Genomic DNA, 13131 nt, shown 5'->3' on the forward strand with positions numbered 1-13131 from the left:
TGAGGAGCAAAGGATCGGACGTCTGCTTTCAGACCCCGATCCACTTCTGGTTCCTGTTTCCTGGTGGCAACTTGTTGGTATTCTGGAGAGTCCGTAGTCTTTAGTTTGGTTTTATCTGTTACTGACGGTTCTCTGACTGTAGGCTTTAGATCAATATCTGATTTTGATTCTGTTGTTGAAGGTTTGTTTTTGTCAGAAACCTTCACTTCAACTATCTCTTGATACATTTCATTCCTGTTCCTGGGTACAACTAACCGACCTCCTTTGATTTGTTGCTGTCCAGTGGCTTTTATCTCTTCTTTTTCTTTTTCTCGAACCTCTTTGATGATTTTGTCTTTTCCTAAAATGGTTTCTGGCTTAATTTCTTTGGATTTAACCAGTTTCAGTTGTCTTTCCAAAGCATTTTCCTCCAACAGCGATCTTTTAACTTTCATTTCTTCTACAGAAGAAACTTTGGCAGAAGTTTTGGGCCGTTCTTCTTCATCTTTAAAGTCTTGTTCAGCTGACATTGTTTTAAATCTATCTGTTTTTGTGATTCTGTCTTTGAGAATTTCTCTTTTGGTATATTTTTCTGTCCTGTCATCTGCTAGAAGTGATTCTCTGGATGTCACCTCAGTCGCAGATGTTTCTGCAGATTTGCTTTTAATGTGTTCCGTCTTTATTTGTGTTCCTTCAGTAAAACCTTTTGATTTTGATTTCTTTGACTCGGTGTGTTTAAACTCAGAAGGAACAGCTGCCTTTGTTTCACTTTGCTTTTGTCTGGTTTGTATCTCTTCAGCTTGAAGAACTCTGCTGGTTTCATCCATCTCTGGATGTATTTCTGGAGTTACTTCTGGTTTGGATGCAACTGAGGCCTTTCTTTCAATGTGTTCCTGTCTTTCAGGTAATTCCTCTCCAATGGTAGAAACCGTCTCTGCTTGATCTTGAACCAGGTCTACTTTTGACATGACTTGTTTAATAACTTTTAATTGCTTGTCAGATGCGGTAGACCTTCGGAGAGTTTCTGTTCTAACATCTCCTTCTGTCACCATCGGAGATCTTTCAGATGCGACCTCCATCACAGGAGCCACCGGAACCTTTCTACCCACTTTAGTTTCTGTGACTTCAAACGGAGTAACACTACCGTACTCATCTTTTACTACGACTGTCTTGGACAGAAGGGAGGTCTTTGTACTTTGGCTTTTCTCTTTCAGGGATTTCTTTGTCTGGATATCCTCAAGAGATGTCTTGTCAAAGATCAGCGGTTTCTCTGTTCTGGTTTCTTCTAAATCTTTTCCCTTCATTACAGGAGAAACTGTCTGTGTTTGTATTTGTTGTGTCTGTCTGGTTTGCGTCTCTTCAGCTGGAAGACGTGTGGTGGTTTGGTCTGTCACTGGATGTTTCTCTATCAAAGTGTGTTTGTGTGTTACTTCTGCTTGAGCTGCACCTGAAACACTTATTTTACCTTCAGCTTTCTCTCGTTTGTCTTTAACTATGTCTTCCTTGTTCTTGGCTTGTTTAACTGGAATCTGTTTGGAAGGATCTGATGAAGAATCTCCATCTTTATCGATCTGAGATTTTTCCTCTATTTTGTCTTTCTTTGAATCTCTTATTGGCTGAATTTCTTTAACTGACTTCTCTCCTCTCTTGGTCAGTGTTTTTTCTTTCTTTGGATGAGTGGTTTCAGATTTCTTTCCTGTTTCTTTGTCTTCATCAGTCCTTTTAGTTTCAGCGTATTTTTCTGGAGCATCAGACTTTTCATAAGTTACTTCAGGCTCAGTAGTGGACGAGGCTGTGATTTCAACTTGTTCTCGTCTTTTTAGTGTCTTCTTTCCAACGGGAGACACTTCTTCTGTTTTACTTTGAACTGAGATTAGTTTGGACCTGATTTCTCCTTCGTTTCTTAAAGAAACGTCTTTGACCACATCATCAGCTGAGATCATCTGTTGTGGAATATTTGTTTTAACATCGTCATCTTTTATCGTGAGATGTTTTTTAGCTGCATCCTTCATCGCGGGTACCACTGAGCTCATTACTTTAGCTTGTTCCTGTTGGACATGTGTGGCCTCTAAAGGTGTAACATTACCGTATTCTTCTGTAACTGTGACTGTCCTCGCCTGGACTTCTTTAACTGTGATCTCTTTAGATTCGGCTGACTTTGGCCTTTTATCCTTTTGAGCTTCATCTTTCTGAAGAGAAACTGACGTATCACCTTTAACGGTTTCTTCAGGCTCAGTTTGCCTCATCAGATTCTCCTGTTGCTGCTTTGTTTTCTCGTCTTCAGTCAGAGATGTTTGGTCTTTAAATAGGACAACTGTCTGGAACTCTTCCTCTATTTTATCTCCAGTCTTTGGTAACTTCTGTAATCTCTTCATCTTTGAGTATCTTGCTTCAGATTTAGGAATTCCCTCCTTTCCTGTTCTTTGAGTATCTCGCTCCACCAAATGTTTTGTGTGTGGTACTTGTACCTCAACCTCAGACGCACCTGAGACTTTTCTTTTAATAAGTTGTTCAGCTATTTTTGGTGTCCCATCTTCAATAGGAGTCACTTTTACAATTTTATTCTCAACTGTGACCGACTTTGATTGGATTTGTTCGCCTGCAGCTTCTTTAGTTTTGGTTAACGTTTGTCGTTTCTCCTTCAGAGATGTCGACTCTTTCTGAGGAACACTCTCTGACTCTTCACTTTCCTTATTAGCTGTTACATATTCCGTTTCTTGGTTTTCTGCATGTTTTTTAGGATCTACTTCCAGTTCTTCAGAAGTTTCTTCCACTAAAGGTTGAACTGAAACCTGTTTTGGTTTTGTTTCTCTGAGAGGAGTAACTTTAAAGCTTTTATCTTGAACTCTGCTGACCTCTTGAGGTCTCTGTTGTGGTTCTTGTGGATATTCTGATTCAACAGTTTTGGCCTTTCTTTCACGCTGCTTCTGTTCTTCAGTTTTAGAGACTTTAGGGGTTTTGTCCTCAGCTTTGACGATCTTTGGCTGAACATTTGGAGAAAGTTTATCTCTTTGCTCGTCTGTCTTCGACTGAACTTCTTTGATTTTAATCTTATGAATTGTGTCTCGACTCTGTCTTGTTTCCTTCTGAGCTACTTTGTCTTTTAGTGGAATGTTTTCTGAGCTCTCGTCCTCTGCTGGGACTTCAGCAGTTCTACTAGGTTTAACATTGATCTCTGGCTCTGATGAAGTGGTGTCCGTCACAGCATGAACCTGTTTCTGACTCGTCTCACTGAGAACAACTTGAGCAGTTTCTGAACCATCTCCTGCGTTCAGTGACTCTTTCTGAGTTATTTTGATTATTGGAGAGATTGAGGATGTTCTTTCGGCTCGTTCTTGGTTTGTTACGTTAATAAAAGTGTCTTCAACAGTTTCCTCCTGAATCTTTGACTGGACATCGTCAGATTTACCTTTGATTGGTTTCTGCTGTTTCTGCTTTTCCAGCTTTTCTTTCTCCCCAATTGAAAGCTTTTTAAAAACAGTTTTCTTTGTTTTCTGCTCTTCCGTGGGAATATATTCGTCTGTAACTTTGTTAATTTCATCTCCTCTGACCTCTGACTGAACTTCAACTTCAGATTTCAGTGGAACTTCTTCTATTTGAGGCGTTTCTGACAGAAAGGCTTCTTGTCCTGTTTTAGTTTTAGATGTTTGACGTTTACTTGTGACACGTTTGAACTGAGCCTCTTTAAGCTCTTGGGTTTTGGCTAACGTTGGCTCTGTTCTCTTGGGGGGATCTGGTTCTGTCAATGATTTAATAACAGGAGTAGTTGATGCTTTTCTTTCAGTCTGTTCCTTTCCTGTTTTTATCTTTTCAGCTTGAGGAACTATGTGCTGTTGATCCTCAGGTGTTACCGTCTCTGTCAGGTCTTTGGTTTCTTTTAACATTTGTTCCCTTTCTTTAAAATGAAGCTCGTCTTCTCCTTTAACTACTCTGTCTTTCCTGCCGGAGTCCTGTGCTTTAGTGGTTTCTAGTTCTGGGGTGTAATGGTCTACCGTTGGTTTTGGTGGTCCCTCTTGCTCAGATCTCACAGAGGACTGTTTCTCAGCTTGCTCTAGTCTTGGTTTTGTCTTTTCTTTTGGTTTGTCTCTAACAACAGCTTTGACTCGGTCCTCATCTTCTGTCTGCGGTCTCATTTTCTGTCCAGGTTTTTTAAGGGTTTCTCTATCCGACAGTGATTCTGGGTTTCTGACCTCTATCGCAGGAGAAACTGAGTCTCTGTCGGGTTTCACCTCAGTAGTTCCTTCCATCGGACTGACTCTGACCAGTTTGTCTTTAAGTTGAACTACTTTGGACAAAACTATTTTCGTGTCCTCCTCTAGTCGCTGAGCGATAAAACCTCCCTGCTGTGGTTCTATCACCTGTTTTTCATCAGAAACAGCTTTGACTGAAATTTGTGGACATTTTCTGTCTTTGCTTTGAGAAGCTTCTTTATGTTCTTTAATATCTTTCTCAATGTCTTTTATTTCTATGCTCGCTGGTGGAGGATCAGTTTTTTGGACAGAAAACTCTTTTTGTTCGCTCGGTTCATCCTGAACTGACACCGTTTTCACAGTCATGAGCTTTTCTTTTGTTTTCAGACCCTTTGTCTTTAAACCATCAGTAACAGTTAAATCTCCACTTATTTCAGACTCAGCATCAGGTTCTGTCAGCGCACTTAAAATCCCTTCTTGCTGCAAAGACTTAGATTTAATTTCTTCTCCTTCTTCTTCTTCTCTTCCCTCTGCAGACGGAGCTCCGGCTCTCTTCTCGGCCTCTAACAGACCGGCGGTAGTCGCTTGAGGATGGAGGATTTTAAGAGATGTGAAGAGAAAGCACCATGTAGCGGTGCCAAGAGATTAGGGAGAAAACAACAACAACAACAACACGGACACAAACAAGTTAAACCAGACAAACACAGATAATAAGAAAGAGGAAGCAGCTGAAGGAGTGCTGTCGTTGTACCTCTCGCTGCTCCTTTTCCTTCTATCTCCACTTTCTCAGGAGACGAAGCAGCAACAATCGTCTCGGCCTCGACTTCTGGTTCTTTAATGAACAATAAGGTTTTGTTTAACGCAAGATATTAATGTGTAAGAGGAAGAAAGACTTAAAACCACAAAGGTATAAAAAAAGAACACCTTTAAAAAGTTAAAGATGGAAAAGATCAAGATGTTATAATCTCTGTACCTCTGGAAGCAGCTGGAGGGGAAATCCTTCTCTTCTCTGGTTCAGAGGTTTTTCTCTGAACCTCCATTAAAAGACTAGTTTCTTCTTTGGTTTGTTCTTTCTTCTGCTTTTCTGCTTCAGTTCTTGCAGCAACAAAGTGAGACTCCGCCTCCCGTTTGGTCCCGTCTGGCCTCTGAAGCTGGATTTTTGCTCTGACTGACTCTTCTGGTTCTATTTTGGGGCTCACCTCTTCTTTAGGTTTTGGTTTTTTAATGATCTCATCAGACTTTAACTTCTTCTCCTGTTTCTTTGGCGGCACTTTTTCTGGCGCACTACTCTCATCTTTTCTGGAGTCAGGAGCGACTGCTGCTTTAACTCTAGTTTCCTCTTTTCTACGAGTTTTCTCTTCGACCGTTTTCACCTGAATGGAACCAACTTGTGTCGGTTTGTCCTTAACTGTGACTTCTGTCTGCTGGATCTTAATAGTCTCAGTTCTACTGTATTTATCTTCTGGTTTATCTGAAACGTGATCGACTGATTCCTGTTTGGAGACTTCTATCAAAACCTTTCCTTCAGTTTCTGTTCCTCTGATAATAACTGGTTCACTTTTCTCTGACGGGATCTTTTCTGGTTCTGACTCTATTTCTCTGGTTGTAGTTTTCCTGACTTCCTGTCGTCTCACTCGTCTCTCTTTGCTTTCTGTTTTAACGGTGACCTCTCCTGTCTCTGTGACTGTAACACCAGAGCTCTCGTCCTGCATCTGCCTGACTGAACCGCCGTCTTTCCTCTCGTCTGTAACTTCTCTTGGCGACTCGACGGCGCTGATAAAGATCCTGTCTTCCCTCGTTTCTCTAGCTTTGTCTCTGTCAGTTTGCTGGACTACAACAACGGTTTCTTGAGTTTTCTGGTGTTTGGTCGACCTGGTTTCTTTCCTCTTTGAAGAGTCAGTAACAGAAATCTCAGCTCTCAGTTCAGACTTTTGATCTGTGGCCTTTTCCATTGAACTGAAGAAGAACTCTTTCTCCGATAATGACGGCATCGTCTCGCTCAGACGAGCCACCTCGTCCTCGTACGACACCTCGGCATGTTCCTCCACCTCCTCCCCGTGTTCCTCCACCTCCTCCCCGTGTTCCTCCACCTCCTCCCCGTGTTCCCACACCTCCTCCGTGGGCGACACTTTCTCCGTCACGTGAAAGACTTCCTGAATCTTCTGAGCTCCTCTCCTTCGCTCGATCTTAACGAGACTCGTGGTTCCTTTTAAAGAGCCGAAGAAGAGGCGTCATTCGGCGGCGCCAAGAGGTGACGGACAAAACACAAAGACAAGCATTAGTGTTGGAAGAGACGACAGAGAGATTAGTGAACGGTGAGAATCCACCTGCCGAGTGTTAAAGACTAAGAAGTGGTGAAAGCACTCCGTCATGATCTCAGACGGTCGCTACCTGTTTCTGGAGGAGACGCGGTTTTCTCTTCAGAAACCTCTGACGGGAGAATCTTCTCAATCTTCTTACTTTCTATTTCTTTTAAAGAACAAATTAATCCAAGACGTAGCGTCGGATCAGAGAAGAGGGTTTTAAAAAAGAGGAGAATTTAGACATTTAACAAACAAACATGGAGAAATAACCAGCAAACATGAAATCACACAGCGAGGAGTCAGACGTCAAAGAGGGAAGTCAGAAGACGAGGCGCCAGTTCAGTCTGACTTCAGTTTGAAAACTCTTTATGAAACTAAACTGTTCGTTGTTCGTTGCAGAAGTACAGAATTTACTATTCTGACACATCATGACTGGAGACGGTTTTCTGACTAAATAATTACATTTAAATGATTTCTGCTGCATCATTGATCAGTTTACCTTTAATTTATCAAACTCCTTTTATTATTTACATTTTGCACATTGAACTAAAAGCAACCGTTCATTTTTTTGAGTGTGTTTAGAAGTGCTGCCATAAAGTGACTGTAAGTGTAACTGAACTGCTGCCGACATGCACAAAGACAAAGAAAGAGGTGAGATCTGCCTCGCTGTAGACCTCGTTCTGTACCTTTAGGAAGACTTTCTTCTACCTTCTCAGGTTTAGCTTCAGGTTTAGGTTTAGCTTCAGGTATCTTCTCAGGTGTTTTATCTACAGAGATCCTCTCGGGTTGTTTCTTAGACACCAGGTCAGGAGGAAACCTCTCCAGCACCTTCTCCTCAGGTACCCTCTTTGGAGTTTCCTCGACTTTCCTCTCAGGTGTCTTCACCTTCTCTGGGACCCTCTCAGGGGTCTTTTCTGCACCTGGAGGCCGTCTTTCAGGTCCTGGTTTAGATATTTTAGCAGGTTCGATCTCCTCAACCACCTTCTGAGGTACTTGTTCAGGTACGAGTTTAGGTTTGGGCTTCAGAGCTTTAAGAGGTTTAGACACAAACACATAACTCAAGACATGAAGAAGTGAAAGCTGTGCTGTCGCACATTAAAGAGACATTAAACAAAGCAGTTACTCCAAGAATGAAAGATCATTATATTCAATATATGTTATATTTAGTAAGTAGATAATATCATTTAAAGGCCTCAGGGTCATTTGAGTAACAGGACAAACAGAACAAAGTGTGAGCTCGTGACTGAAGCTCCATCAGGACCATCAAAGTACCTTTGTCGGTCGGCCTCGGCTCTTCTTTGGGAGGAACAGCAGCAGCAGCTTCTGGTTTCTTGGCTGCTTTTGGAGGCTCGGGTAGTTTTTCCTCCACAGGAACTTTAAAGAGCACCGTTCACAGACATTAGAAGCTTTTCAAAAGAACTGAAGAGTGTTGTTAGAGGTGGACAAACACAAGCACTCTATCGAGTGCACGGCAAGAGAAACTCAACTAAACCGGACAAACAGGACGTGCAGCCCATCGAACCATCACAGGAACTAAAGGTAGACGTTAAAAAACACAAAGCAACCAAGTCAAAGAGAGTCGAAGAGGAATGGAAGAGTTTGGGTTTTAGTGTGACGGGTTAGGGTGAAGATGAAGGATCAGTAAGCACTCATGTAAAACCACTCATGATGATAATGAAGGTGTTAGAGTTGGATGGTGGAGTTAAGAACATTAAGAAAAACCCCGGAGCCGCTTCTCAATCAGAGACGGTTATACCTTTCTTAAGAGGTTCCTTTGGTGCAGGCTTCGGTTCTGGTTTGGTCTTTGGAGGTTCTGGTTTTGGCACTCTCACTTCAGGTTCAGCTTTTTTCACTTCAGGTTCAGCTTTTTTCACTGCAGGTTCAGGTTTGGGGACCACTGCAGGTTCTGGTTTGGTGGCAGCAGGTTCTGGCTTCGCTACAAGAGGCTCAGGTTTACGGACTTCTGGTTTTGTTTTTTCTGGTTCTGGTTTAGCTTTTCGAGCCTCTGGTTCTGGCTTCTTCACTGCCGGTTCAGACTGGATCTTTGGAGCCTCTTCAGGGACTTAAAGCAACATTTAGTTTAGAGATGAGCGAAGACAAGAAAGGGACAGAAAGTCAAAGATTCGCTTCCACACTTGAAGCTGAGAAAACCCGGTTCAGACAGAACCAAGTCTTTAACATCAACACACACACAAACAAAGGAAATACCTTTGGATGGAGGCGTTACCGGCTTCTTCACCGGCACCGGCTTAGCTTCAGGCTCCACCTTCGGTCTGGCTTCGGGTTCTGCTTTGGGAGCCGGTGTGGGCTTCGGTTTTGGTTCAGGTTCTGCTTTGGCTTTGGGCTCAGGCTTAACTGCAGGCGCCACTTTTTTGGGCTCATCTTCAGGTAGGTAACACAGACATTAGCTAATGTTAGCATGAAGTCATGGTAGCATCTAAGGTTTAGCAAGAGACGCTCGAAAAGAGTGAGAAGATGAAGAGAAAACACCAAGAACAGAGCACACAAGATAAAGACAGACATGAAGAGGTGAGAAGCTCAAGAAAGCTGCTAATGATGAGATCTCAAACTAACTAAAGTACCTTTCTTTGGCATTCCGGGCTTCTCGGCAGGTGGCGGGGGGGCAGCGGCAGGTTTCTTTACCTCCTCTGGTTCTTTTAAGATACATTCAAAACACAAGATCAACCAGACAGTCACAGAAAGAGAGACGACGAGAGGACCAGAGCTGAATCTGAGCCTCATGGAGACAGAATACTGAAACATAAAGGACAGAGTCATCAGCAGAGAGAGATGGTTGATATCACACATCTCTACCTTTAGGAGCAGGAACTTTCTTCTTCTCTGGGACTAAACCTGCAGGAAGCTTTTCCTCCGCTGGCTTTCTGGACACCGGTGCTTCAAAATGTCAGTAAAAATGAAGTGAGATCTCACAACATGAAACACATTACATTCAACTATTGTAAAAGTGTAAAAGCAACGAATGGATTGCTAAACCGGTACATGCCAACACCAGAGGAATGCTGGTACCTTTTGGTGCTGAGGGCTCCTTCACATCCGCTGTCGGCTTCTCTTCAGGCTCCTTCACGGCTTTGGGAACTTAAAGAGACACCGACGGGTTTAGCAACACGAGAGAGATGCTGAGCATTTACAGGTGAAGCAGCTCAGCAGAAGATAAGAAGACAGAAGAAGCAACTACAGTAGATAATGTAAAGAGTCTATCTGCAGCGAGTAAGAGAGGAAAGGAATGAAAACACAAAGCTGAAGAAACAACAGAGTCAAAGAGTTTAGTAGCGGAGGACGGACGGGTTAGGAGGCGCTGAGACGTTCGGGTGTTCGGTACCTTTTCTTGGGATTTCCTCTCTCGTTTCAACTTCCTTGGTTTCCACTTTCTCCTCAACAGCAGCTCTGACAGCTGAGGGAGGAAAGAACACACAGAAACATCCAGAATCACCATCACTGTCACTTAAAAGGCTAATTACTGCTCGTAATCAAGTCCAGTAATTGTTTTCAAATTGTTGCATCAATCTTACCATGAAATCTGTATGAAACCTCGTGTTACGTTCTTATCAGAAACCTGATATAATGAGTCCTTTTATATAATAAACGGTTCAAAGTGTCGACTCCTCACATGGTAACCAGTAACAAGTTCAATGCAAAGCAATAGAATTACTGAGTTTCTACATTCATGCATTTGGAGAAATAAATGAAAAAGGTTTAAAGAGGAAAGGAAAGGAAAGGAAAGGAAAGGAAAGGAAAGCAGAAGCCATAAAACGAACCAGATCAACTTCAGAATGCTGTTAAGGAACCAAGAGAAGGTTTAATGGCAAAGTAAAGACAGAAGAGGACGATTATGAGACAAACGAAGACGAATAAAAAGGGTGAGACACACAGATGAAGACGAACATGAAGACTTCCTGTTACTGCGATGTGATACCTTTGGCTGTGGACACCTGCTGTGTTACCGTCTCTTCTGTCCAGCTCGCAAACTCCACTGAAGGTCAAACCACAGAAGACAAACGTCAGACTCACAACGTCGTTCACAGGTCAACAAAGTCGTGACTGAAACTACAATGCTTTTAAAAAAAGTCACTTCCTGATTTAATACATAGATTAATAAGCACAGGCCGGGGCCCCAAAGGGTCAAGGGGCCCCTGAGACAAAGCTTCTGGTTGAAAGGTCAAAAAAGAAACACAAGACAACAACAAAGAGACACAGAAGAACTAAGAAGGTTCAAGAGAGACGAACTAAACTCAGTTCAACACTTTAAACTACTGACTGAAGACTGAAATGAGTTAGATTGTGATGAAGAGATGAAGAGATGAAGAGATGAAGAGATGAAGAGATGAAGAGATGAAGACGGGATGAAAGTTAAAAGAGTGAAAAAAGTGAACAAAGAAACAAGAACACGTGACAAAGATCAGACGACACAGTGAAGGTTGTGATGAACGTCAGAGGCAGATTTGGGTCCATTTAGATTGTAAGATGCTTAATATTACTCCTTCATTGTTATTATTATGAACTGTGATGATATTTCACTTTGTCAGATGGATCCAGACTGAGGATGAGTTATTCCTTCAGTTCATGTTGTAGCAGAGAATAAAATGTCTAAAAGAATATTTAGATCAAGATTTAAAAGCACATTGTTAGAAAACAATCCGTCTTCTTCTCAGTTTTCTTGTGATGTGCAAAATAAAGAAGTAGATAAATATATATTTTGGGCAGAAGTCTACTTTCTTTAGGTTGTGTGTTGATCAAATGATCCCAGATCTGCTCAGATGTTTGATGAGTGAAAAGATGAAGCAACATGCTGTACCTCTCTGCTCCTCCTCTTCTTCATAGTGATGTGAATATTCAGCTGATTCTTCAGAAAACAAAACACATGTTTTGGTTTCCGTTACAACAGAATATTCTTCATTTTATGATTAGAGATGTGGATTAGTTTGACTCTCAGTGAGAGATAAATGTTAAATCTAATCTGTAGTTTAACTCTCATGAACACAGTAAATACCTCGATGTTCAATCTCTTCCTCATATTGATAGAATTCAGCAGATTCTTTAAAAGACAAAAACACACGTTGGTTTCATTACCATGTTAAATTTGGTTAAAAAGTCTTCATTTATTTCTTTGCTGTCTTTAAATTTGAGAATTTAGCCAAAGAGCCATAAAGATTCACTTTAAACTTCACTGAACAAAGACTTCTTGTACACAAGTGGTTTTTAAATCAACTTGCTGATGATTCCGGTCTTACCTTGAATTGCCACTGATGAAGGCACCTCAGGCCTCTGAACTGAGGAGTCTGGCACATCTACAGAACATGGAATATGGTTCATACCAGAACTATCATCATGCAACCATTATCTCAGAACAACAGGACTGCAACAGGACTGCATGTACGTTAGTCTCAGACCACAATAACCGTTCTGTTATTAAAGGGACAGGCAGACATTTTGGGAATTCCTCTAGTTACCCTTTGTTACAAGGTCCCATGTTCCCTTTATCTTATGTTCCCATGATCCTACATTCAAAGGTCCGATGTTCCCAAGGTCCTACGTTCTCAGGGTCTTATTTATGCAGGATCCTGTTACTGAGGTCCTACGTTCTCAGGGTCTTATTGAGGCAGGATCCTGTGTTACTGAGGTCCTACGTTCTCAGGGTCTTATTTATGCAGGATCCTGTTACTGAGGTCCTACGTTCTCAGGGTCTTATTTATGCAGGATCCTGTTACTGAGGTCCTACGTTCTCAGGGTCTTATTTATGCAGGATCCTGTTACTGAGGTCCTACGTTCTCAGGGTCTTATTTATGCAGGATCCTGTTACTGAGGTCCTACGTTCTCAGGGTCTTATTCACGCAGGATCCTGTTACTGAGGTCCTACGTTCTCAGGGTCTACCTCCTATAACATAACGTATTCCAGTAGCTGTTTGTAGGTGCTCTATGCTAAGCTAGGCTAAACATGTCTGCAGAGATGAAACTGATGAAGACAGAGAACAAGAGGATTTCCCCAAAATGTCCCTAACAGATTAAAGTTGTCGAGAAAATAAAATACTTACCAAAGGGCACCATTGCCAATTCAATTTCTGTGAAAAAAGGGGGGAAGAGTGAAGAAGGTGTTAAACACTAAAACAGACAGAAGCTGAACAGAAACATAAAAAGATGGCGTCTGACTGGAAACTGTACCTTTGCCAGACAAATAAAGCTCAGCTGTGCTCTTAGCCTCTCCTCTGGGCTCCAACCTCACAATCACTGAGTACACGCCTACACGGGATTATCAATGAAGACGTTTAACACATGAGAACAATGTGGAGGAAGAAGAAAAAATAAAGATCTGCAGGTCTCTGTGACGGGCCTCCATGTGGCTCTCTACACACCTTCGTCGTCCACGGACACGTTTCGGATGACCATGAAATGTCTTCGGCCCTCGCTCGTGAAGTTGTACTTGGGGCTCTCTCTCAGCTCCCAGGTGTCTTTGTACCACGAAACGATCGCGTTGTCGAAGGACACCTCGCACTCGAAGGAGGCCGACTGGCGCTCGTTGACTTCGATGTTGTGGATGCGTTTGGTGAAATGAATTTGTTCGGCTAAAACAGATAAAGACGTGAATGGGTAAGACGGCATCACAGCTGGGAATGTATGAGAATAGTTTGGCTTTTAACGGACAC

At 42.2% G+C, this 13131-nt stretch overlaps 1 protein-coding gene across 1 annotated transcript in view; it reads right to left on the reverse strand.

Moving 5' to 3' along the window:
• The window catches only part of ttn.2 (titin, tandem duplicate 2), a 202061-nt gene that overhangs the window by 111700 nt on the left and 77230 nt on the right, over positions 1 to 13131 (reverse strand). Inside the window, exons 81-93 of the mRNA XM_079170044.1 lie at positions 12523 to 12549; positions 11722 to 11778; positions 11481 to 11525; positions 11286 to 11333; positions 10407 to 10463; positions 9813 to 9884; positions 9500 to 9568; positions 9287 to 9367; positions 9055 to 9126; positions 8681 to 8854; positions 8229 to 8534; positions 7745 to 7846; positions 7159 to 7500 (exon numbers count right to left, since the gene is read on the reverse strand). Of these exons, the coding sequence (XP_079026170.1) occupies positions 7159 to 7500; positions 7745 to 7846; positions 8229 to 8534; positions 8681 to 8854; positions 9055 to 9126; positions 9287 to 9367; positions 9500 to 9568; positions 9813 to 9884; positions 10407 to 10463; positions 11286 to 11333; positions 11481 to 11525; positions 11722 to 11778; positions 12523 to 12549 (1452 nt within the window). The remainder of the gene's footprint in view (positions 1 to 7158; positions 7501 to 7744; positions 7847 to 8228; positions 8535 to 8680; positions 8855 to 9054; positions 9127 to 9286; positions 9368 to 9499; positions 9569 to 9812; positions 9885 to 10406; positions 10464 to 11285; positions 11334 to 11480; positions 11526 to 11721; positions 11779 to 12522; positions 12550 to 13131) is intronic.

The sequence above is a fragment of the Pholis gunnellus genome (assembly GCF_910591455.1).
Source record: "Pholis gunnellus genome assembly, chromosome: 12".
Classification (NCBI taxonomy): Eukaryota; Metazoa; Chordata; class Actinopteri; order Perciformes; family Pholidae; genus Pholis; species Pholis gunnellus.